Below are 27,642 nucleotides of genomic sequence, written 5' to 3' on the forward strand. Positions count from 1 at the left end.
TGGATGTACAGTTCACATAAAAATCACATCAGCACATTTGGATAATGCCAAAAATATTTAATAACTGAATCTAATGATCTAACTTAATTGGAAAAGAGTGTACTGAATCAGAAACTTATATTTTGTCATTTGCTGATTAGGTCTACGAATATTTGAATGTGAAAAATTCAGGGTGTAAGAAATTCAAGAAAGGAACTTAATGAATATTTTTCCTCCAGTGGATGCAAATAGGTATAATCAACCACATGTTAGTGATGATGCATCATTAAATTTTCCAAAAAAAATTAAATCCCTACAATACTCAGTTATTATGCAAATGTGATTGTGGAAGGATATATATCTCCTTGGTGGATTAGTGGATTTCAGTGGTTTTGATAAAATTAAAAAGCCAGTAATTAAGCAATATCTGTTTTGTGTCCAGTTTTATACAGGCATAATGGGGAACACAAGAGGACCTCAAGAAGCATATAATCCAATTGAGTGAGAAGAAAACACAAGAAGTAATTAAAAAACTATTAAGGAAAAAGGAAACAAACCAACAAACAAACAAACAACATTGGTGGGGGCTAGTCACCAGGGAGACTTGACATGATCTTAGAACATAGGATCTGAATAGGCAGAGGGAAGGAGAAAGAACTTACTATGAATCAGGAAAGAATGGCTTACGTAAAGGTACACATGCAAGACTACCAGTGAGAAGAAGCTAGACACTCCAAAAGCTACAGTGTCACCAAATGGCCAACCTGGGTCCTCCATGTTCCTAGTACCACCACATTGCTCAAATTTCACTGTCAGTGTTAAAGGTCTATCATGGTAGTGTGTATTCTCATCAGTACTGCAAGAGATTTAGATATATAGAAACTATTATCATTTCCTGTATTGTGCTACCTTCACATTGGTTTACTTTCCACAATACTTTGTTTTTTGTGTTTTTTTGTGTTTTTTTTTAATTTTTTTAATGTTTATTTATTTTTGAGACAGAGAGAGACAGAGCATGAACGGGGGAGGGTCAGAGAGAGAGACACACACAGAATCTGAAACAGGATCCAGGCTCTGAGCGGTCAGCACAGAGCCTGATGTGGGGCTCGAACCCATGGACCGTGAGATCACGACCTGAGCTGAGGTCGGATGCTCAACCAACTGAGCCACCCAGGTGCCCCTGTTTTTTTGTTTTTTAATGTTTAATGTTGTTAATATTTGACATGTAAAAAAGTATATACAGTTGACCTTTGAACAACATGAGTTTCAACTGTATGGGTCCCCTTGCACAGGATTTCTTTCAATAAATACAGTGCGGTACCATAAATGTATTTTTCTTATGATTTTCTTAACATTTTCTTTTCTCTAGCTTACTTTACTATAAGAATATAGTATATAATACATACAACATATAAAATATGTGTTAACTGTTTATATTATCGGTAAGACTTCTGATCAGCAGTAGTCTATTAGCAATTAAGTTTTTAGGGACTCAAAAGTTATATTCAGATTTTTGCCTGTTCAGGGGATCAGCATCCCAAATCCCCACATTGTTCAAGGGCCAATTGTATACAATATATATGTAGATTAAATATATATATATATATATATATATATATATGTATATATATATGTGTGTATATATATATATAGTATATTTAGGTTACAAAGCACAGTGATAAACACCTCAAACCCACCTCCTAACTTAAGAATTAGAACATTTCCAGCAACCTACATATACCTGTGAGCACCTTCCTTATCCCATCTCCTTGTTTCCCTTATCCCTTGAGGACATCCATCATCTTGAGTCTTTAATTCCCTTCTTTAAATATAGTTTTATCACTTATGTATATTTTCCTAAAGAAGATATTATTTAGATTTGCTAGTTTTGAGCTTTACAAAAATGGCATTCTATGACTTACTTTTGTTCAATCAATATTATGCTTTTAAGACTTGTTCAATTGTGAGCTGTGACTTGCCCATACTGAATTGGAAGACCCACTGTCATTTTCAGATCAGTTGCTTTAAATCAGATATGGTGAGAGTATTTACATCATCGAAAGCATCAATGTCTACAAATCAGGGCTTTCTTTCCAAAGAAAGCTGTGTTAACATTTACCAGCACACTTCTGATTTCATTCATCCTATGTGTGTACTTCAAATGCAGTTTCCTATAATGCAATAATTCCACAGTGTATCCATTTTCCTGTCCACCAGCATATCAACAAAGTTTGTTCACATTTTATGGTACAGGAGACTTGTTTCTCAAGGATATTCACCCAGAAGTAGAGTTTCTGAGCTTTAGAGTATATGAATATTCAAGATTTTAAAATAATGGAAAACTGTTTCCAAAATTGTTTATACCCCACCTATAGTGTATGAGTTTCCTTTGATCTCTGTCTTCACCAGCACTTGCCTTTGCCAGATTTCCTAATTAACATCAAGCCAAAGATTGTAAAACAGCATCCTTCTATGGTCTTAATTTGCCTTTCCTTGATTACTAAAGTAGTCAAGCATTTTTCATGTGCTCATTGGCAATTTGTGTTTCCTCTTCTGTGAAATATCTATTTGTATCTGTTGCTTATTTTTCTATTGGTTTGTTGATCTTTATTAAATTGTACATTGTTCATGTATTCTAAATATTAATCTTTAATCAGTGACAAATATGTTGTAAGTGTATTTTGCTATTTTATGGCTTATCAATTTACTTATTTCTGACATCTCTTGATGAACAGGAGTTCTTAACACTCTGTAGTTGAATTAAAATACTGTTTTTAATGTTAAGGGATTTTTTCCCACCTTATTCTTTTTTTTTTAATATGAAATTTATTGCCAAATTGGTTTCCATACAACACCCAGTGCTCATCCCAACAGGTACCTTCCTCAGTACCCAGCACCCACCCTCCCATCCCTCCCACCCCCCATCAATCCTCAGTTTGTTCTCAGTTTTTAAGAGTCTCTTATGCTTTGGCTCCCTCCCTCTCTAACCTTTTTTTTTCCTTCCCCTCCCCCATGGTCTTCTGTTAAGTTTCTCAGGATCCACATAAGAGTGAAAACATATGGTATCTGTCTTTCTCTGTATGACTTATTTCCCTTAGCATAACATTCTCCAGTTCCATCCACATTGCTATGAAAGGCCATATTTCATTCTTTCTCATTGCCACGTAGTATTCCATTGTGTATATAAACCACAACTTCTTTATCCATTCACCAGTTGATGGACATTTAGGCTCTTTCCATAATCTGGCTATTGTTGAAAGTGCTGCTATAAACATTGGGGTACAAGTGCCCCTATGCATCAGCACTCCTGTATCCCGTGTTTTCCCATCTTCTTTAATATGTCCTTCTCTATCCAAATGTAAGGAAAATATTTTTCTATAGTTTCTTTTCTAACTAGCCCAATTGGATTTAACAACTGCATCTAGTTAGAATACTGAATAATGATGCAGTGATTTATCTTAGACGTCATTGTCGTGGCATTACATCTACTTATTTACTTATTCAGGCAACATTTTGAAGTGCCCTGACATGATCTTAATATCCTGTGTGAAGGAGTTTGAATTTTGTCCCATAGAAAATAGAATGAAATAAGCATCTTCATATTTAGAAAGCTAATGAACTAAAAAGAGATAAGATAGTACAAGGAGTGCCTATTTACAGGTTTGTTACCCTTGGCAGAGGAAGAGGACGAAAACACAGACTAGGCAGTGTCAGGGGAAATGAGGAGGAGGCTGGCTTGGAGGGGGAATTCTGAGGTAACACTGACATGATTCAAGGCCAACTTAATATAGGGCTGAGACAGAGGGAGGAAAACCAAGGATGATGTTGACATTCTGGCGGGCAAGGCTGAAGGGTTCAATGATGTGAAAATGAGAATAAGCAATGTACATTACAAAAGCAAGCTGAAATTAGGGACAAAATTTGGCATATAGTTGACCTGTTTGTACCTAAAACAGGCACAGAAATTGAGAGGAGAGGCTGCTCCTCAGAATCCACACATCCTGCTTCCTTTCTCCTTTGCCCTTAACCTCCTGACGCACACAGCCTGAGGGAATGGTGGACATGTGAATGGCCATTACCATGATTTGGTGTGGGGTGAGATCTTTGGTTTTAGCTTTTCTTTCTTTTCTTTCTTTCTTTCTTTCTTTCTTTCTTTCTTTCTTTCTTTCTTTCTAATCTTCAAGTGCCACTAAAGTTACAGTAAATATTGTTGGATTTAAAACTTACCCAAAGAATCTGGGACTATTTCATCTGGAGAAAGAAGTACTTGTGACGTCTCTTCTGTCCTTTCTTCCAGGTTATCTCCTTGAAGCCTAAATAATTAAAAATGGTCATTGAAACCTCAAATAGTGTTGAATTGTGAAATGTGAACTATATACTACGAGGACATCGCTTCTAAACTTAAAATCAGACTTGCTTCCTCACAAGGGAATTACAGTTTTACTAAAGCATTTGTCATATAGTGTTTTTGCTTTTCTAACCTTTAAGGATAAGTCTTTCATCATCTTTTCTCCTATGTTCATGGCAAGATTAGTGTAGGCAGAATCTGCTTTTTTTCTCAGCCTCACTGGAGGAAGGTTTGTAAGCAAATGTTTTCACTGAAACTACAACGGGGAAGTGAGTGGAAGAAGAGCAAGAGTCCCACACAGAGTACTCTCCTGGCTTCTGGGTCCAGGGGCAGAAGAGGGTTTCTACATAGCGGCTTATCAAACACAGTTCTCCACATTAACCAAACTTGAGCTTAAAGGCCTGCACATCAAGGTAAGTCTCAACACTGGCAGTGAAGATTCCTAATATGTATGACTGCCCGGGGTTCTCCAAGACGCTGGGTCTTCAGGAAGGGAAGACCCATGGATACTTTCAGGGCAATATATTTCTGAGCTTCTGTATGCACCTTGCTATAGTGAGACTAGCAATACCTAATTCAAACAGTCTGGATTTATATTATACTATGAAACCACTCTATCAGAAGAGTGGTTATCCATCATTGTTGGAACTCTGTCCTAAGAATAAGGTCTGCTAATGTTGGAGGACAATATATCAAATAATCTAGAGATTGGAAGTTTCTATCAGTGCCTTACTTTTTTCTTGCATTGAGCTACAGGCAAGTGCCCTCACGGGAGACTATTAATAAAGGCATAACAAATAGCATTACTATTTTTAAAAATACAAACTTAAGTACAATTCACACCTGCACCATGCTCAAAAGTTCAACTTTTCAACTATTTTACATCTTTGCTTTTATATACCACAGTGGAATCACAAAATAATTTGCATTTTACTTTTGCAATTTAAAGCATATATGTATGACTCTTTATGTTTTGTGTAATTATAAATATTATAAATTATATTTTCATTTTTATTCAGTATTAAATTTTGTACATTTTTGTATATAGTACACATTAATACTCACATATTACCTTTTATACACAAAACCATATTTACTGTATTACATAAGCTAATTAAAGAATTATCAAGGGTAATTTCCTGAGAGTCATAACACTTTTTGATCAAATGTATGTGAATTTATATTTTTTGACTGACTTTACTTTGAATGAAGTTTTTAAATTTTACTTTGAAAGAGCAGCATCACTTTTAAATGAATGATTTAACTACATGTCAATTCTGCCCAATTATTTCTTCTTATTTTGTTTATTTCCAATATTAGAGTAAATACTTTACTAATCTACAATATCAAATATTCTTTTCTGCATTTTCTTTATCTAGCACCATTTCATCAAAGTTTCAAAGAGAGAAAGTATGTAGAAACAAATGATATGAAAGGTATAAGTAAAATTTATCATTCAAAATTGGCAATGAACATCAACACATCTAGGTATCTCGATTTAGGTATCTCAAAAAACCTAAATGGAAAATAAACATCCAACAAAGGCAGAAAGAAACAAAAAATAAAAACTAAGTTGTAATTTTTTTTTGCTTATTGAAAGCTTCCATAAAAATATTTAGTATTTATTAACATACTCCGTAATAAGCCTAATGTTGTAGAGATGTAAATAAATTACAAATGACCCTGATTTCACAGACTTAATTTAGCTGAGTCGAAAAGATAAATGGCCATGCAAACAACCCAACAAACTGGGTGGCCTTGGAGCTGGCTCATCTTTGTCCAAACACTGCCCTCCAGATACCTTAAGAGGTGGATTTACCGTGATTTGGCAGCAATTGCATTGTGGAATGCTTCACAGCCCTGCTATCCTTGAGCGCTCTGCCAATGTTTCCTGAGCTGTAATCCACACAGCACTACTTCTGTAAGAGGTTAATAGGCACTATGCAAACAAGGGTTATGTGGGCAAGTCCGGGAAATACAGTCTTAATAAAAGTTCAATCTGTTTTTTCTTTACACTACAAGAGTTTTACTTATACTCCCAAGTCTTTTCTCTGCTTTCTAAAACCTTTTCCATATGAAACACTCTTCTGCATTCTCAGTCCCTAAACAAAATGCTTCCTGCTCCTTCTTGTCATCATCAAAACCCTTTTGTCTTCTCAGAACATTACATCCCTTTTTTCCTCTAAGACCGTGACAGCGCCTCCTCTCCAAAGGAGGCTGCCTAATCCCTTGACCTCAGATAACACAGAATTTGAAATATTAACTTTCCTTCTTTCTCCCTGTAAAGACTTTGCTCAGACTCAAACTTTTCTTCTTCAACTCAAGTCACTATTATCTTGAATGCTTTTCATGTTCTTGTGTATCTACCCACTAATTTCAAATCCCTTATTTCAAATCTGGAGATCTTTCCTTCTACTTCACCTTCCCTAGCCCAAGGACAGACAACCCCAAATTGGTCCGCATCAGCAATATTTAAATCCAATGTTCTGTTTTCTAACGACAAACTCGCCTCTTTTAGGCTCTTTTACAAACTTGCTATCCTTCACACTTTCTCTTCAATCAAATACAGGTCTCCGGTTTCTATTTTCTCCGAGGTATCTGGCCTCTCCCGACTCCAGTTCTGCGCTACGCAGCTGGGACTTGTGGTCCTCCGTTCCCATGAACCTACATCCTCCTGTCATTACTGACCAACCAGATCCTAATTTTGTATTAATCCATCATTTTCCTACACATGTGCACCTGGGGCAATGCTGGAGAAAATCGGACGCTCTAGAATTGGTGAGTTACAAGTCAATGGTCCCCAACTTTAAACTTGGTCTTCCATTCCTTTCAAAATCTTTACAAAACTATAACTTCTTTTTTAGGTCACCTAGAAAAACTGTATGTTAAGGAATAAAGATCTGCTACTCTCCCTCACACAGCACCTACAGAATTACCTTCACCCCAACCAGTATTTACCACTTTGCCAATTCACAAAGGGTGAGGGGCTCTCTCTCTTGTGTAAGGCTTAGACCATCCACTTAGACTGGTGATTTGAATCCCATCAACTCATCTCTCTCTTGGACCTTAATTTATTTTATCCACTACAATTGATCCTGTTCATCTCCACTGTTCATTTCCCACAGCATAGAAGCAAGCTCATTTGTCTTTCAGCCTTAAAAAACAAACAAACACAAAAGAAAATCCCTCCCATAGTTATCCCAAACATTTAACAGCTGCTTTTTCTTGGTCATCCTTCTTTGAGCCAACCTCCCTAAATATTCTTCATTCAGCGTCTTTGCTTCCACCGTTTTCATTCATCCCTCAACTTATTTTAATTTGGTTTGTGTCTCTACCATTCTGAAATGAAATGACTCTCTAACCTTCTAATTGTCATATAAAACAGGAGCTTTTCACACCTTGTTTTTATTTAACTTTCAGCTGTACTTTGTATGAACACTCTTTTCCCACTCTTTTTTACACCACCGCCTGAATCAGCTCGTCTACTCATGGTTTTAGCCACGGAGAGATCGCTATTTTTCAAATCTTTATCTAGAATCCTCAGCTCAAATTTTTGTAAGGACATTTTACTTGGATGCACCATGAGCATCTCAAAGGCAACATATCCAAAAGCAAACTAATTTTCATCATCACCCTGTTTTGCATCCCACATGGCTAATCAGTTGCAGTGTTGCTAATTACACCTCCTAAGGAGATGTCCTGAATCCATCACTTCTTTATACATTACTATAATATTGTTGCTTATTTTGATTTACCTAGATTATTATATCATGTCCTCACAGATAGTCATACTTAGAAATTGGCCCTCCAAAAATACATTTTCCATATGGCTACCAGCATACTCAAAACAAATCCAACCATATTACTCTAATGATTTAAGTATTTTAGTGCAAGAGATCTTAACATTAGTATTTTTAGAGGGTTTGTGGGCAGGTTTTATGAGAATCACAATAATTCAGAAGAAATGGAATGAAAAGTTTTTGGCAGATATGCTCTTTTTGGACAGGGGGACAATAACTTCAACCAGATTTTCAAAATAATCCTTGGCTCAAAAAAGTTTAAGAACTACCATTTTTACTGGATTTTCATCACCTGCAAGATGAGTTATGGCTTCCTTATCAAGTCATTTGAGTTTCTCTATCACACAACTCCTACCTATCTCTGCAAATTCTTCTTTCGTTTTATACTCCATAAACACCACTGCTTTTACTTTTTTGCAGATGTTTTTATTAAGTATCTGTGTTATTATATAATTATCTCTGATGTGACTTACTTTTCCCCATTTTACTTTTGGCTTAATCCTACTTTTTCATTGTAGATTCTTATCTTTTCAGAAGTCTTAGCACCTAAGCACATCTTTACCATGGCTTTTTCTTTACTATATTTTAACTGTCTGTTCAGATGTCTGTTTGTCAATAAATTCCAAGTCTTAAAGGCAGGAATTTTATTTTCCTGTCCCTAAAACCTAGCTTAGGTTGAACTTGATACATTGTAAACTCTAAAAGATATTTCTTAACTAGTGATTAGTTCACCTTGGAGATAATGACAGGAAGATAGAGCTCACCCTATATCTATGAGGAATTTTCTACAGAATATGATAATAGAGTTATATTTTCTTGAAAAGAGGTAAAAATATCCTGTGTATATTTAGGGTTAAGCAGCTCTTAGCCTAGTTAACCCTAATGCAGAGCATGAGACAGAGGCTTATGTGCAAGTGTTTGTATGATCTGGGCGACAGGACTGAAGGACATGGGAGTAAAACACAAAAGGAGAGAAAGCCAATACAAGGATGGGTTATTGAGCCAGCCCCTAATAGGCAGCTTCTGCATAATCCCACAAGAATTCTGAGGATTCTTATGAAACGTGTCCATTTGAAGTATGAAAGGGTAAAGAATTTATCCATAGGTTCCTGGTCAAGGGTGGTCTATGAGCTTTGATAACCCTGAACTTTTAAACTGCACATAACTTGGTTGTGAGTGATCCTCACTGGCCATCCCAAGGCAGGAAATAAGACATAAAAGATACTAGCGAAAATGAGATGCTGAGGGTTACACCTGCACAAAGCTGGCTGCCACAATTAGAAACATGTGCAGATACAGTTGCTAATAAGAGGTATTTGAAATGGCATACAAGTGGGGCAGATAACGACAGTAAATGTGTTTGCGTTTAAGATAAATCAACCAGATTTAATTTTATACTCACCACTGAGACCTGACTGAAGGAAAGGCTATTATAAATATAAGTAAACTCTTTCTCCAAGTTTGTGAGTCAACAATCAGCTTCCATTGAGTCAGTCTTAGCAGTGAACTAAGCCATGAAAAAGAGCATCCTCAGAGACTGTTGTAATGCCTATCACAGAGCCTATCATGGTACCACATGTATATGATCAATAGATATTTGTTAAGTCTATGTTATCAAAAAGTTCCTGGGTCTTATAAGGTAGACTTAAGAACAATGTACCAGTCAATAGAAAGAAGATTGAAGCTCATTCAGGAGATTGGTAGGTACAGTATTGGTTCAAATTTTGCTTGTTTGGGGATGTTTTGAGATTTGGCTGATCCCAATGTCTAATTCTATAAGAAGAAGCAAGGAAACCAAAAATGGGGCCAAGTAGTAGTCCAGTCCCAGTCCAAAATGGTCAGTAGAAACACACTCCTCCCAGCCATTTCCATTCAGATGAGGAAGTTTTGAATAGTGTAAGCAGTGGGAGAAGAGAGATGATTAGTGCCACTTCTTTTTTATACTTAAAAAAATCCAAAACACTCAAAAAGGAGACATATTTTCCTTTCCTTTAAATCTCTGGTATTGTCAATCCGATTGAACTATGTGATGTGAGGAGAGAAGATTCAAATAAGTGAATTCTTACTTTTTCATTTTGGCCTAGAAGACATTCAAATTCATGAGCACTCATCCTTCTGTTTTTATTTTATCATGCAACATATTATATATTTTAATCTTTCCTGAATACTTTCTGGAAGAAAGCAGTATCTAACTAGAATGGACACTTATTAAATGTTTCTTTGAACCAAATTGAATACACTATGGTATGCATGATATTAAGTGCCAAAATAACAGTTCTGGCCTGTATATATAGTTCAGAGGAAATGATAAAAAAATCAGGATTAACCGAAGAAACATTAATGGAATAGGTGGTACTTGAATTGAGCTTTGAAAAAGCAAAAGTTTGATTAGGTAAAGAGAGAGAAAGAGAGAGAGAGAGAGAGAGAAGTGTTCCAGATAAAGAGCAGAGAGATAATAGACTATATTTACTTTGGAAAAAGAAGGGCCCTTCGGGGATGCGAAGGAAGGTAATAAAGTAAATAATGACAGAGAGAGAACACCAAGTATAAAAACAACTGACTGATTGCTTCAGTGAGAGAAGTATTTTGAGAGCAACAAACAGCACATCTAGGTTATAAAATGGATTCATATGAGATCTTGCACACCAAACAGGAGAAATTAGACAACATAGTAGGAAACCTTTGAAAGTTTTGATTATATGCCTAATATGACCAAAGCTGCACTGACAAAATAATATTCATCTTTGGACTGGTGAAATCTAAAAGACCATTTGGGAAATGACTGCAATAATCCCAAAGCAGAAGATCAACAGCATGAAGTAAGGAGGGTCTATGAGAGTGCCAGGTACTGGGGGGGTGGGGTGAAGCAGCAAACATGGCCAACCAAATTCCCATCCTCATGAAGCTTTCATTCTACTGACTAAAGATGATGGATAAACAAGTGAAATACACAGAATCAAGTGTTGGTAAGAAATCTGGTTCAAAATGGGGGATGCAAAAGTAAAGCCAGAAAAGAAAAAAAATAAATAAATAAAGCCAGGAAGGCATGTAGAGAAGGTCTGGAGAAAGAGTACTATACAATTTTATATTGTGTGTCAAGGAAAGGAAAGGCCTCACTTGTGAGTAATATTTGACCCAAAATTTGAAGAGGTCAGGGAGTAAGCAAATAGATGTCTGGGAAAGAGCATCACAGGGAGAGGAAATAATACACACAAATGTCCTGAGGCCAAGGACTGAAGCAGAGTGAAGGAGGAGGGGATTAGGAGGATATGTTGACAGAGGGGAATAGCTGGAGCTGGGTGGAGTAGGACTTTCTACTGTGTCATCTAGAACGTTGATGCTGAAATATCTAGTCCTCTTCCATGATGAAAATGGAAGCCAGTGGGAAGCAGAGTGATGTGATCAGACGTACACTTTGAGAAGGATGTGCTCAGTTGAGCATAGACTGTAGGGGAGAAGCATGAAAGCAGAGAAATTCTTGAGGAGCCTATTCCACCAATTTTGTTGAGAGTTGAGCTTCCCCAAGGGCGGCAATAGTGGAGATGGTAAGAAGTGGACTGATTGTGGATAAATTCTATAGCGGGAGCCAATGGAGTACATGATAAATTAGGTGTGTGTGTGTGTGTGTGTGTGTGTGTGTGTGTGTGTGTGTGTCAGAGAGAGAGAGAGAAAGCGAGAGAGAAAGAGTGAGGGAAAGAGAGAGAAGTATAAACAATGTCATTTTTCTGTCCTGAGCAACTGAAATCATCATGTCACCATTTGCTGAGTTAAGGAAAACTGAGGGGAAAGCAAACTTGGTGGGGATTAAGTGGAATTTCATCGGGGACACGGTAAGTTTAAAATGCATTTTAGACACGGAGGTAGAGGTGTAGAGAGGTGGCTGGATATCCATGTGGAGATGCTGAAAAGACTGGATGGAGCTGTGGAGTGAGGCTTGCCCTTTCTGGATTCTAAAACCTCTACAGAGAACTTCAGACTATGATATACTGCTAGTTAGGGCAGCTGTTTTGAAGAATAAGATATTCTGTTTCACTAGAAAATAAATAACATATCATAATAAATGTCAATTGGAGCAAGTGAACCACAATAAACAGTTTTAGTTTTAAAAACTTTTGAACCATTTTCTTTAAACGGCTAGAAATTAACTTATCTTCCCCTTCCAAAGTCTGCTTTTAATTCACAAAGCCTCTTTCATAATATCAGTCATTGAGTTATTTCTAAGTCTCCTTGTGAGTGTTAATACTCCGTTTTAGGATACCAGTATGTTTCTCCAGGATTATTTTTTGAGAAAAATTCTAACAACTTATTGTCACTCACTCAATTTTGAAGTCTTAAAAAAGCCAAAATTGTCATCAACACCAAAAATTTATTGGAGAGCTTCAAAGACAAAGCTCTCCACTGAGCCCTGAGCCCGCAATCTGGCATAAGACCTGCATGGTATTTGCATGATCTAAATCCTTTGCAAGCAAGCTTTCCTGAAGTCAGAGATCAGGCCTGAAACTGCTGACACTATGGGGACACTATGGCGTATTCATTTACATTTGTGCCCCTTCGAAATAGCTATGTAATTTAAATGGCATTTATCTGAATTCACTAAACACTTATTTTAATTCTTTTCCTATCCTAGAGTGGCTGCTGTATGGAACTTTCCTGCCCTCACTCAGCCCCAGTTCCGGGAATAATTCAGGAAATTATCTGGACGTTCTTCCTCCCACACTCCTTTCCAAACCCACTGACACCACCTCGGCCTCTCCCTCCCCTGGCCATTCTCGTTTGACCCTCTGGTGAATGTCTGCTCACTTTGACTCTGGCCCTTTCATGTCATCTCTCAGATTCCTTAGCAGCATTCTGTGTACCCTCAACACAGATCCACCTTCCAGAGCCTCCAGCAAATCCTACTTCCAGCACCTCGATTTCCCTTCTTATTTTAGCATATTCATTTTAAAAATCTTCCTTCCAGCATTCATCTATTGTTGTTGAGGTCACCTGAAGATAAGTAACAATGCATCAAGATGAAGCAACTTTTTCCTAAGAGCAGAATGGAATAGAATAACCTCCTCCTTCACCAGAGGGCTTTCCTTGAATATTGGTTTTTAAATTCTCTCCCTCATTCGCAAGTGTGTCTGATCATGAACCTCTGAAATATAGTGATTGATGGTAACACAGAGATAAAAAGCCACTCTCTTTCCTGCTAAATTTTCCTTTTAACTTCCTATCTCCTGAGAGTGAGATATGGGCCTGCAAACTATCTGTAACTCTCTAATGAAAATCATCCTTCTCTCCTGCAGGGCCCCTTGCAGACATATAGCTGCCATAGGTGGCCTCTTATCTGGGCTGCTAATTACTCTCCTGGCAGAGGCTTAAGAATTTTAAAGCTAAATCTAAGGAAAGCACACACGGAAAAAGATGTTTTGTTTTCAATCTCTTCTGCTTTATCTCAGCTCAAAGGTAAAACTGTCAACACAAAGTAAGGTAGAGAAGATCAGGCATGGAGCAGGACTGATTCTTAGCACGCTTTAGGACCAAGGCAGATATGACCAGAACGTGGGCCACTGACTCACATACCTTGGCCAGATGATTACGTGCACAAAGGACGACACTTGTGGCATTCCAACCTTCCTGAATCTGAGGTGGCCATGAGAAAGGATTAAGATCAAATTGCCAGACTGCGTGGAGCTAAAGAAACTTCAAGAGAAAGCAGCCAAACACAGAATGCCTGAGCTAGAGGCAGCCCTGGGCATCGAAATCCTCAAGCTTCCTCCAGCAAAGCATCATGTACATTTTTAACCTGATTTCATGTCGATAATCTGGCAAAGTGGAGGTATCCTTTCAGCATCTGCCATCATTCTTAGAGAGGACCCTTTTAAAAATCTATCTAAATAGAAATAGGTGCTTACTTGACATTGTAGACCAGTGGTTCTCAATTTTTAGTATACATTAGAATCCCTTAGAGGACATAAAACACTGATTGCTGGGATCCACCCATAGAGTTTCTGCTTCAGAAGGTCTGGCATATAGCCCAAGGATTTGCATTTCTACTAAATTCCCAGGTAATGCTGATACTCATGGCCAGGGAAGTGCCTCTGTAGTGCCTCCTTTTTTCACAGCTGTGCAAGGAGATGGATTTTTCCCATCCATTCTCATGGCGGTCATAGTATGTTGCCATGACTAGAACACCAAAAATAGAGAGAGATCTACCAGAGGATGTTAGTATTTTCTTTCTGTAAATTGCTAAGTATTGACTTTTTTAGCTGACCTCTAAAATTTATTCCCAAGTATGTATGATTCCATCTCAATGGGTTAAAAATCTGAGTCAGATTCCTCTTGAGTTCAGGATGCTGTGTACTTAGCCTAACTCAGAGAACTGCCAGGTCAGCAGGCATCTGGCTCAGGAGCAGCTGTAAGAGGTCTTTTTAAAGTGCTGATTTCTAACAGGTTGAAAAATGGGATTGTGTGGGGAGCCAAAACACCCTTTTGGAAAACTGCCAAAACTTTTGTTCCTTCCTTAGCCATTCCTTCCTTTAATCAGGGACCCCTTACGGTACTAAAACAGAAGGCTGCCTCACATATGTACCTGATAGAAGACCACCCTTCTTTCCCAGATCCCCTGGAAGCATCTGTGAGATTGCTGAGTCCTTCTCTATGTAGCCATTCTCTCTCCCATTCTCTGGTAGTTAAAAACAAACTCAACACTGTCAGACTTTTTCATGCTATAGCACTGAGAGAGATAATGTGTCTTGCTGCCTTAGTCAGATGGCTTACGTTCCTTTCTTTGCTTTTCCCGTTACACAAAATTTGGAATAATTGGAATTCAGTTGCGGTAACTAGCAGAATTATGAGGTATACTGAAATTCCCAAATCATGAGTGGTATTACTTTATATCAGAGAGAGGTAATGTTTTAGAAGGGCTCTATCTGCTGATGGCAACTGAGAAAACATTGCCAGTGATGTGCAGTATCACAACCTGAGAAATTGCTAGTAGTCATGGAACCAGCATTAAGGAATGAACCAGGGGCTGCCTCATAGCAATCCTTCTTGATAATGTTGTACATTTTGGGGAGGAGGAAATAAAGGAAGTCCTAGCAAACCCTACCAAGTTCCATCTACTTAGGAGGGTTGGTGGAAAGAGGACAGGGAAAATCTGAGAAGATTCACTTGGAAATCTGAAACCACTGTGCATTGAGGTTATAGCCTAAGAAAGGTGAGCTTAGAGAACTTCTACATCAAACAGAAAGGCTGTACCAACTGGGGATTTTATGATCTGACTTCCCCATAAAGGTAACTCTCCATGTTCCAATAAAGGACAGTAGAATACAAGACATTTAAACATACAAACACGGTTCCCCTTTCCTCCATGCTTTAATGTAGCACTGATGCACCCACAACAGGCAATAAACAATCGCTAATTGAGTCAGTCTTACTTTAGCACTGTCTCCAAGTTTGAGATCTTTTCTATGTTTTAAGCCTGTTGTGGGACAGAAAGCTTGGCTTAAGTTTGTTTTTAGCATAACCCTGTGAAATAAATATAACCTTCGATAATAAATGTTTTTCAAATGACTCAATATTAAGCTGCCATATTTATTAGTATTTGGGCAGCATAATAAAATTTTCTGACAAGCAAGTTGGTGACCTGGCAAACAAGATCCATTTAGAAAATGTTAAGTATGTGGCGTCCTTGAAGAGATTAGAACAGAAAAGATAAAGGCATTCTTTTATTAACAATCTTTTTAAAATTCTTAGGAAGGAACAACACTGAATACAAACGTCTGCATAATTGGAAAAGCCAATAAGGAATAAATATACTAGGAAAATTCATCTTCTGACATAATACTCTACAAGAAGAAATACATTCAGTGACTTACTAGGGAATATAAATACTGCTTTGTAAAATATAACTATCTTAGTCTAGAATTTATTTTTTCCAATGTGCATATCGATTGATCTCTTGCAATGATCACCGAATTTGTTTATAGTGCATTGATATCAAAATTATTGGCTTTTCTTTTGGAGAATTTCATGCTCTGGTTTGAGCACTAATGTTTGTAATTGAAAATGAATACATACTCTAAAAATTTTGACTTTTATTCTGAAATGTCATCAGAAAATTCAGAATTTAATGACAGTATTCTTTAACAGTAATAATATCTCTAGTCTGATTTGATTCTAAAATATTTATTTTATATTAGTAAGGCTAATTAACTGTTCAGTGATTATGGAACTAATTAATAAAAGATACTAATAGAGATAAAATTAATATAATTATACATTTGATATGACTTATGCAGGCCATTCAGGAATTGTGACCCAATTATAAAGATAATTAGCATAACAAATAATTGAAAGTAATTGCAATTTCAATTTTACTACAAAGTGTCTAGGGAGGTCCAGAATGTCAAGCAAGTGAATAAATAAGAATCTTTCAGATATAGATAATGATTTGAAATATAATTTTTCACTTTTGTTCCTATTTCTTACATAAGATACCCCATCTTTTGTCACTATGGAAACAAAAATGAGGAAAAAAAAATAGGAAGAGTCATTTAAATCAATCTTCCCATATTATGACAACAAATTTGAAAATTATGTCTATTTGAAAATTATGTCTAATTCCGGGGTGCCTGGGTGGCTCAGTCAGTTAAGCAGCGGACTTCGGCTAAGGTCATGATCTTGCGGTCTGTGAGTTTGAGCCCCGCGTTGGGCTCTGTGCTGACAGCTCAGAGCCTGGAGCCTGTTTCAGATTCTGTGTCTCCCTCTCTCTGACCCTCCCCTGTTCATGCGCTGTCTCTCCCTGTCTCAAAAATAAATAAAAACGTTAAAAAAAAAAAAAGAAAGAAAACGATGTCTAATTCCAAAATAGGACCAACAACTTTGCTTTAAAACTAGGAGGCAGCACTATATAGTAGCAAGAATTGGGTCTTTCAAGTGTGAGCAGGATTAAAATCATTAAAAAGTGTATTTAAGCAAGACTACATGTTAGAATACCTTCAAAATTTACCATTTTCACATTATGCTTGGTATTCATTGTTGAAAAACTAAGGAATTACATAAATAAAGCTGAGGAACTCATGGTTTTCTATCACAGCAATTTCTATAACCATTTCATCCAGAGAGGCAGCATTTAGACAAGAATCCTTTCTCAACCAATCATCATATATCAAATCACTTGAATAACATGTTTTTATCATGTGTCATTCTGTCAAACACCTTGTTTTAATGTTCCGAAAGGAAAAAATGCCAAATGCACTTAAGACCTGTTCTTATTTTCCTAAGATTTTTTAAGGCATCTGCTTTTCTTACATAATTAATTTGGTGATGAAACAGTTGCTATCCTATGTCCAAAAGTATAGCCCTTAGGAAATACCCAGTAAAATAAAACAAACAAACAAAACTTTAGTTAGGGGCACTTAAAAAATCAGGCTTATAAAAATTGGAATTTCAGGGCCATCTACTTAGGAAATGAGTAGATGTTTGGGGATATTGCTTGTATTGAGGGAGATTATTCATTTCAACAACAAAATAGCATCTTCTACATCGCAACATTCCTCCACTCTTGTGGTTGCCTCTTCCCAATTTGTACCTCCTTCCTAAATGAATGTTAAAAGTCATCGACAGCAGCGTGGGAGCTGTAACATGTCCAGTATGCAAGTCGCTGGGAATTAACTTGCTCAATGACGCTCAGCAAGTAAGTAGCAAAACTAGGGCACTGTTAGACTCTGAGGTTCAAGGCCTTAACTACACACTGTTCTTGTTTTCACAGGCTCAACTAATAAGATGAAACATTATTTCATTGAATCAATTATCAAATCATAGCAACTCAATCTGAAAATAAGGGTTCATGACCTCATCACCACCTCCTAATACCATCACCTGGAGGGGTAGGATTCAACATATGAATTTTGAGGAGACACAAACATTCAACTAGAGCATCTAAATATTCTTTTGACAAGCTAATATTTATGCGAAGAAACTTAAATAGAATTTGAACTTTAAATAAACTCACTAACAGCTGGAAAGAAGGCCCCTGATATGAAGCACTGTTATAACTAGAATCAAGATACCCATAAAATTCATGATGCTTGTAGGGTCTTCATTCTACAAGAGCAACTAAATAATTTTATCTTAAAACATAGCTAGAAAACAGATATCTAAATAACTGACATCTCAGTTTGAAGTTATTACTACATTGGTTCTACATTTCTAATATAACATCTAAGTCACAAAGCTCATAACCTACAAAAACAGGATAAGTATTTCATCTGAATAACATGGGCAAAAATTTATGTCTGCTCTATTTGTACTTTTGTAACCTGACAAGCAGGTTTTCAATTTCTTATAAATAACATTCCTGAGTCCACCCCCTTAGCCTTTTATCCCCAAAATGGACCTAGGTAGTACAATAAATTATTTGAAAAATATGCCTAATTCCAAAATTGGACCAACAGTTTGACTGCTTTAAAACTAGGAGGCAGCACTATATAGTAGCAAGAATTGGGGCTTTCAAGTCTCAGCAAGGTTAAAATTCCACCTGTCCTACTTACTAGCCTTTTGACCTCAAGCAGTTGACTGAGTCCCTTTGAACTTCTGCAAAATAAGGCTAAAAAGCACGCACTTGGAGGAGGTGTTTGTGGGGATCAGAAATCTTTCCAAATGCCTCAAGTGGCGGATGGTACACAGCTGATACTTCGTATCAACCATAGCTTCAAAATGCTATTGGAGCAAGGGATACCTTGCGTTGGAAGCAATTTCCAAATCCATGATTCAATGTACATATTTGTTTTAATATTACATATGAGGCCATTGAATTGATCAATTTGGCTGAATTCATTCACAGGGAACTTAGACTGCATTGATCATCTGTTCTAGCACTTTACAGACAAAGGAGGTTTGAGTCTCAGCTATTTGGTAAATGTCAGTTCTGATTCTGAACTGCTACATCCTTTATGTGTCCCTCCCCACCTTTTTTCCTGACCATTGCGCTTGGAGAATTTAACAGGCTATTGAATTTAATCTGAACTCTTTATGCCTCTGAACTCTTCATGTTAACTGCAATGAAAGTGATAGTGAGGAGCTCTGGCTGTGGAAAATAAAATAAATAAAGGATAGAGTGGAAAGTTTGGGATAACAATAGATTCACACATTAAATATATGTGTATTCATTCATGGACTCTCTCACCACTTCCATTATTAGAGATCATTTTCATCCAGAAAAGTGTTTACTACGTCACTTACATAGCACCTTAGTTCCAAAAGGCTATAATAATAAAACGACTGGTACAAATTACTGAATTTTTGAGATTTACTAAAATAAGATATTTGATAAGTATATAATTATTTACATAAATGATCATATTCTCATTTTAACTGTTGTATTTCAATAGCATACACAGTTAATGCGATATAGTAAATAATACATAACAAGAGTAATTACTCTAAATTGTTATCACTTATTTTGCTGAATTCAACATTAACACTGTTTTCCTTTTATCATATGAATTTTTAATTTTCTTTTTTTTTTTACAAACAGGCTATAATGCTTCCTTTTTTTCTAAAATTCTTCCAGAAAGGTAAACAAAATTGGATAAGCATTTTAAAGAAATAAACTCGATTTGCACATTTAGTGTTTCTTATTACTATTGGTTATACATTAAAGGCTAACTATTCCGCTAATTTAAAAATCATTCTCAGAAATCACATATAATGCCACAGACTAAAGTTGGCCAATCAGACAGAATCAGTTCCACCTGTTCAAGTCTAAACTTAACAGTAGAAAGATGTAATGATGATTCATGACTTTGGAGAAAGAAGAATGGCAAGGTATCTAAATGGTTATCTCTTACTTAGAACAATATGCTCCTCTATAGAGCATATGAATATTTTTTACAACTTGAATTTTTTTGCAATGCCAATACCTACCCAAACTGGCCCCTAAATCCTAGTTATGTCTATCAAAAATTGTCTTTATGCGATGTGGAGTCATTTTACAGAGAACGTATTTAGGCCCTCTCCAATTTTCTTCCTCTTCTTGACTGGTAATCTTGTGTTTTATTTTTGCCATGAAGCAGACATATCCCAGGCCAACAGTGACACACATTGATTCTCAGAAGAAAACCCCATCACGCTCTATTTTTATGAGCTCATTGAACATTTTAAAATAAACAAATATTTGGTTGGTCCCACGGAACTTCATTCAGATGGTGAAAGAAACAGGAAGTAGAAACAAATGAAATAAAGCAGATGAAAGAAACAGAGAAATAAACAAAGTCCCCCTCCTTTGGATGTTACACATAATGCTTACTGTTTTTATGGGGATTTTTTTAGTTTGCTTTAAAAAGTCAATTTAAAGACATTAGCCAACCTTTATTTTATTTTTTTTCTCAATATATGAAATTTATTGTCAAATTGGTTTCCATACAACACCCAGTGCTCATCCCAAAAGGTGCTCTCCTCAATACCCATCACTCACCCTCCCCTCCCTCCCACCCCCCATCAACCCTCAGTTTGTTCTCAGTTTTTAACAGTCTCAGGCTTTGGCTCTCTCCCACTCTAACCTCTTTTTTTTTTTTCCTTCCCCTCCCCCATGGGTTTCTGTTAAGTTTCTCAAGATCCACATAAGAGTGAAACCATATGGTATCTGTCTTTCTCTGTATGATTAGCCAACCTTTAAAACAGTCCTGAAGGTAAGCAGAGTGGCACTCCATGTCTGCACCTGCTATCTGCAAGTAACACGGACTATGGCTACACTCAGCCACTTGCTGTCTTGTACAAATGTCTCTGTGCACTTCTAATGCTTATTGATTATTTTCATAATTTGAATGTGAAAAGTTTCCCCAAAGCTGGGTATGGAAAAATAATATCCATAACATCTTTTTTTATGGTTGTAGAACTACCATCTATTTTTTTCTTGTAATAGTTCAAAGAGCTATGTATAGATTCTGATTTTGCACTACAATAAAAACTTGAAAGCTATTGGGAGATACATTTTCTTTCTGAAGCTGAAACCTCTTTCCAGATTGATCAGATATGTCATTTTGATCTCTACCCATGTTTTAAACTTGTATATGTCACAGTGTTTTGCTTCTTTGTTTCTCTTTCTGTTTAGTATCAAGAGGAGCAAAGCAAAACAGCCTTAGAGCCCCTTAGAGCACTGGAGTCCTAGTGCTAAGTCTACCTAACATAACTGGGCCACTGAACCTAGTCAGGAGATTATGAAAGACAAGACAGAAGAGACGCCTGCTGACTAGGGAGAACGGCAGTGTACTGTCTATACAGAAGCTTCACCGTCATGAATGGTGCCAAGGCAGTCAGATCATACCGTCTATCTGGGAGGCACAATTGCTCAGTGAATGGAGGTAGGCAGGCTATCAAGCTCATGTTACTTGTCCTCAACAATGAAAAGCATCTTTCTCAATTCTTTGGGGAGGCAGAAACCCATCCCAGTGTTGGGAAAAGGGGACCTAAATGGACAGCGTCCTGAGATGATAATTCACCTTGAAGTAAAGCTCCATCACTCCAACTAGTGGTTTGCGTCTCTTCCTGGGAACTCTAAAAGACCTTGCCGATCCGATCCACGAAGCCTCCCACCTGGTCGGACTGGAGGAACTGGCTCGGCAAGCGATAGATGTACGAATTCAAGCTCGTTCAGAGCTCTAATCAGAGCTGAGGAAGATGGCTACAATACTGCCTCAGTCCATTCAGGCTGTTATAATAAACTACCACCAACTCATGGCTTACAAACAACAGAAATGTACTTCTCACAGCTCTGAAGGCTCTGCCTACCAGGTCATCCTATTGCCCGCAGACCTTCCACTAGAGAGTTATTTAGCATCTGTTTCTATTTCAAGCAATCAAGCACCCACACTTGCTGGGAGTCAGACCTTCTCATTTTTCTACCGCTCCGGTTGTTCCAACTGTCCTTAAGTTGAAGCAAAGCCTGTGTGTCCTTTAGTTTATTGCCAGTACTGCTTTTTTGGAGGGACAAAAATAAGTATATTTTTTCTTCCATGGGACTGCCCTTCAAATATGCATAGCTCCATTTATTCTTTTCCAATATAAACTCCCTAAATCCACCTATTTTCTTGAACCATTGAACCGAGGAAAATTTTACATTTCTCCTGTGTTGGATAACTTGGTATTTAGATCTAAAGGCAGTTTTTAGTGGAGGTTTAAAATTTTTTTTTTAAATAAAATCATGCATTTTTGAGACTAAATATAGTAGTTTTGTACTGACGTGGAAAAAAATGGGTGTTTTTTATATAAATTTATACTATAAAATAAAGGTATATAAGGGCCTTCTTTGATTATCTAATATCAAGATTATTATTTTCTAGAATTTCTGAACTTTCCGTTATTTCTAAATTATTAGGTAACTCCTACCTAAAATTTCTGCTTTGCATTGTTAAATGTTTCATAAGGGCATTTCATTTTCTCTTCTGGTTTTATTTTGCTGAATTAAAGCTGTTAGAAAGGGATTTGATTTCGTGTCTTTATGAAGCCTCTTTCAAAGTGTGCTTGTTGATCAGTTGTGATAGAGTAATTCAGGTTCCTTTATCCTAAGCAGAAACATTTACCCTGGACAGCGTTCTTTTCAGTCACCTATTTATTCCCTAGTAATTAGAATATTGGCTTATTTTTAAGCACCGATTCACATATTAGGATAATTGGCTAAAATATTAGTATAAATGTTTTTCATTAGTAATAAAAATAGATTAGGGATGCCTAGTGGCTCAGTCAGTTAAGCCTCCGACTCTTGGTTTTGGCTCAGGTTTGTGAGTTCGAGCCCTGCATCAGGCTCCGTGCTGGTGGTGCAAAGCCTGTTTGAGATTTTCTCTCCTCATCTCCCCCACTCATGCTCTCTCTCTCTCTCTCTCAAAATAAATAAATAAACTTAAAAAAAAATTTAAAAAAGGAAAACAACTTATTTAAAATAATTAAAATAAAAAAATGACTTAAAGTGGGTCCAGAACAATGAACAGTATTAGGCCAGTTTTGAATCATAGTCATTGAAGTATTTATCACATTTGGCTCATGAGACCGCATCCTAGATGAAGTCTTATTTTTTTCTTTAGTTAGTACCATGGTTCCTTGAACAAGGTAGGCATTCAAAAAATGTTGATTAAGTTTAGCCAAGTTGCTACAAAAACAGCTGCTCCCGGACCTGACTCAGCAGGAAAACCTGGTACAGAAGAGAAAACAATTCTATAACCACTGAGATAATAACTGAACTGTTGACATTCATCATCTGTTTAATGAGTCTTTCCTAAAATTAAGGATTTGAAAATTAAGGCAGGGGATATCTAATTTGGGCAACTTTGGTTCTTACCTAATTTGATTCATTTTATTTTATTTTATCTTATTTTATTTATTTTTATTTTTTTATGTTTTATTTTTGAGAGAGAGAGAGAAAGAGGAAGAACGAGTGGGAGGGGAGGAGCAGAGAGAGAGGGAAACACAGAATCTGAAGCAGGCTCTAGGTTCTGAGCTCTCAGCCCAACACAGGGCTCAAACTCACAAACCGTGAGATCATGACCTGAGCCAAAGTCACATGCTTAACCAGACTGAGCCACCCAGGCGCCCCTCATTTGATTCATTTTAAAAAGAGAAAGTAAAAAATATGTCCACAAAGTTTTTTTTTTTTTAATTTTACTTTTAAGGCATAAAATCATTTGGTAAACATTAAGAAATACACATATTTTGATGGAACAAAGGGATTATAAGATTTTTAGTTTGTTATTTTATTATATACATGCTACTTAATAAGCTAATAAAACAAATAAGGAAGACAAAATTCACTTGATTTATTTGCAAGGAAAATTAATCATATTTTGGCTCTGAGAGGCTTCTTAGATCTTGTGATAACTATCACTATGAGTTTTGTGAGATCTGTTCTTTCACAGTTAAAACTATTCTTTTTTACATGCAAAAATAAATCTTGAAACAAATGAGCAGCAAATTAACATAAAAGATAGTGGTATAGCAACCCCTACCACAAATAATAGATGTATTTTATTTTATTTTCTTCATTAAAATTTTATTAAAGCTTAGTGGGTTGTTGTTTTTGTTTTTGTTGTTGTTGTTGTTGTTGTTGTTGTTGTTGTTTTAACAGGTAAAAGTTCACAGCTCAATTTAGGGGAAGGTAGAGATATTTCTCATAAACTCCTGTCCCCACAAGTGTGCAGCCTCCCCGTGATCAACATCCCCCACAAAAGTGATACATTAATAAAACTGATGAGCCAACACTGACACATCATACTCACTCAGAGTCCATAGTTTACAATAGGGTTCACTCTTGGTGTTGCCCATGTGTATGGGCAATATATGTATAATGACATGTATCCATTATTATGGTATCATACAAAAACTTTGCACTGAGTTAATATCCTCTGTGGTTTGCCTATTCATTCCTTCCAGTCCACCTTGCCCGTGGCAACCACTGATCTTTTCATTGTCTCCATAGTTTTGTCTTTTCCATAATGTCATACAGTTGGAATCATACAGTGTTTAGTCTTTCAGAATGTCTCCTTTCACTTTGCAATAGGCATTTAAGTTTTGTCCATGCCTTTGACAGCGTGATAGCTCATTTCTTTTTTAACACTAAATCATATTCCATTGTCTAGTTGTACCACAGTTTATCTATCCATTCACCTACTAAAGAACATCTTGGTTGCTTCCAAATTTTGGCAATTATGAAAAAAGCTCTTATAAACATCCATTCACAAGTTTATGTGTGAACATAAATTTTCAACTCATCTGGGGAAATACTAAGGTGCACAATTGCTGGATTATATGGTAAGACTGTTTACTTATGTAAGAAGTCACCAAACTATCTTCCAAAGTCGCCACACGATGCTGCATTCCCACCATCAATGAATGAGAGTTCCTGTTGCTCCAAATCCTTGTCAGCATTTGGTGTTCAGTGTTCCAGATTTTGGCCCTTTTTAATAGGTAGGTAATTGTATATTGCTGTTTTAATTTGCATTTCCCTAATAACATCTGCTCTGAAGTATTTTTCTTTCTTTTTTTTTTAAGTTTATTTATTTTGAGAGACAGAGAGAGAGCACACGCAAGTGTGAGTGGAGGAGGAGCAGAGAGAGGGAGAGAGAATCCCAAATAGAACAGAACCTAATGCAGGACTTGTTCTCACGACTGTGAGATCATGACCTGAGCTGAAATCAAGAGTTGGATGCTTAAAAAAAAAAAAAAAAAAAAAAAAGAGTTGGATGTTTAACCGACTGAGCCACCCAGGCACCCCTGGAGCATTTTTCATATGCTTATTTGCCACCGGTGTATCTTCTTTAGTGAAATGTCTGTTAAAGTCTTTGGCCCATTTTTTAATACAGTTATTTGTGTTCTTATTGTTGAGATTTAATAGTTCTTTGTGTATTTTGGATAGTAGTTCTTTATTGGATATGCCTTAGCAAGTATTTACTCTGGCTTGTCTTCTCTGTGGCTTGCCTTTTCTGTCTCTTGGCATTGTCTTCCATGGAGCAGAAGTTTTTAATTTTAATGAAGTCCCGTTTATCAGTTATTTCTTTCATGGACGGTATTTTTGTGTTGTACCTAAAAAGGCATCATTTTACCCAAGGTCATCTAGGTTTTCTTCCTTGCTATCTTCTAGGAGTTTTATGGTTTTGCACCTTACATTCAGCTCTATGATTCATTCTGAGTTAATTTTTGTGATGGGTTTAAGGTCTGTGTCTAAACTTGTTTTCTGCAGGTTGATGTCCAGTTGTTCCAATACCATTTGTGGAAAATCATCTTGCTCCATTTTATTACCTTTACTCCTTTGTCAAAGATCAGTTAACTATAGTCATATGGGTCTACTTTTGGGTTCTCCATTCTGCTCCATTGATCTCTTTGTGCTTTCACCAATGCCACACTATCGTGATTAATTTAGACTTATGGTTAAGCCTTGAGGTAGATTACTGTCAGTCCTCCAACTTTATATTTCTTTCTCAATATTGTGTTGGCCACTCTGTATCTTTTGCCTCTCCATGTAAAGTTTAGAATCAGTTTGTAGAAATCCACAAAGAACCTGCTGGGATTTTGACTGAGACTACAATCGAATCCATAGATTAAGTTGGGAAGAACTGACATCTTGATAATATTGAGCCTCCCCATTCATGAACATGGAATACCTCTCCATTTAGTTAGTTCTTTAATTCCATTCATCAGAGTTTTGCAGTTCTCCTGATATAGATCTTATACATATTTTGTTAGATTTATACCTAAGTATTTCATTTTGGGGGGTGAAGATGTAAATGATATTATGTATTTAATTTCAATTTTCACTTGTTTATCATTATTATTTAGGAAAGCAATTGACATTCGTACACCAATCTGTATCCTGCAACCTTGCTATAATTGCTTATTTGTTCCAGGAGATTTTCTCAGTTGTTTCACATATTTTACATAGATGATCATGTCAGTATGAACAGACAGTCCTATTTCTTCCTTCCCAATTGGTATACCTTTTATTTCCTTTCCTTATTACATTAGCTAGAACTTGAAGCACAGAGTTGAAAAGGACTGATGATAGAGAACGTTTGCCTTGTACCTAATCTTGGTGGAAAAGCTTTGAGTTTCTCAGATTAAGTGTGACTTTAGCTGTAAGTTTTGTTTTTGTAGATATTCTTTCTCAAGTTGAGGAATTTCACCTCTATTTCTAGTTTACTGAGAGTTTTTATCATGAATGGGTGTTGGATTTTATCAAATGTTTTTCTGCATCCCTTGATTTGGTCATGAGATTTTTCATTTTTAGTCTGTTGATGTGATTAATTGTGTTGATTGATTTTTGAAGGCTGAACCCAGCTTTACACACCCAGGACAGATCTTACCTGGTCATGGTTTATAATTTTTTTGATACATTGTTGGATTCAACTTGTTAATATGTTTTGAGGACTTTTGCATATATGTTCATGAGAAATATTGGTCTGTAGTTCTCTTTTTTAATAATATTTTTTGCCTGACTTTGTTATTAGGGTAAGTCAGACCTCATAGAATGAGATCTCTGTTTCTATCCTCTGAAAGAAATTGGTGGAGAAATTGATTAGAGAATTGGTGGCATTTCTTCCTTAAATATTTGGTAGAATTCACCAGTGATCCTATCTCAGTCTGGTGCTGTTTTGGAGGCTTATTAATTATTGATTCCATTTCTTTAATAAATAAAGGCCTTTTCATATTATCTATTTCTTCTATCTTGAGTTTTGGTAAATTTCATCTTTCAAGGAATTGGTCCATTTTATCTAGGTTATCAAATTTATGGTCATAGAGTTGTCATAGTATTCCTTTATTATCTTTTTAACGTCTACAGATCTGTAGTTATTCCCTTCTTTCATTTCTGAGTTAGTAATAATTTGTATCCTCTCTCCTTTTTCTTAGTTAGCCTGGATAGAGGTTTATTTTATTTTTATCATGGAAAGATGATAAATAATAAAGATAAAAAGTGGAATTTTCTTCTTCCAAATTAAAAGAAAAATTAACGTTTATTTATTATTGAGAGACAGAGCATGAGCATGG

The 27,642-nt window shown here is 36.4% G+C and overlaps 1 protein-coding gene across 1 annotated transcript in view; it reads right to left on the minus strand.

The window, feature by feature from the left end:
* Positions 1–27,642, minus strand: part of CF2H8orf34 (chromosome F2 C8orf34 homolog) — a 411,205-nt gene that overhangs the window by 91,524 nt on the left and 292,039 nt on the right. The window contains 1 exon segment of the mRNA XM_015084296.3: positions 4,207–4,292. Coding sequence (XP_014939782.3) covers positions 4,207–4,292 — 86 coding nt within the window.

The sequence above is a fragment of the Acinonyx jubatus genome, chromosome F2, assembly GCF_027475565.1.
Source record: "Acinonyx jubatus isolate Ajub_Pintada_27869175 chromosome F2, VMU_Ajub_asm_v1.0, whole genome shotgun sequence".
NCBI classification, from domain to species: Eukaryota; Metazoa; Chordata; class Mammalia; order Carnivora; family Felidae; genus Acinonyx; species Acinonyx jubatus.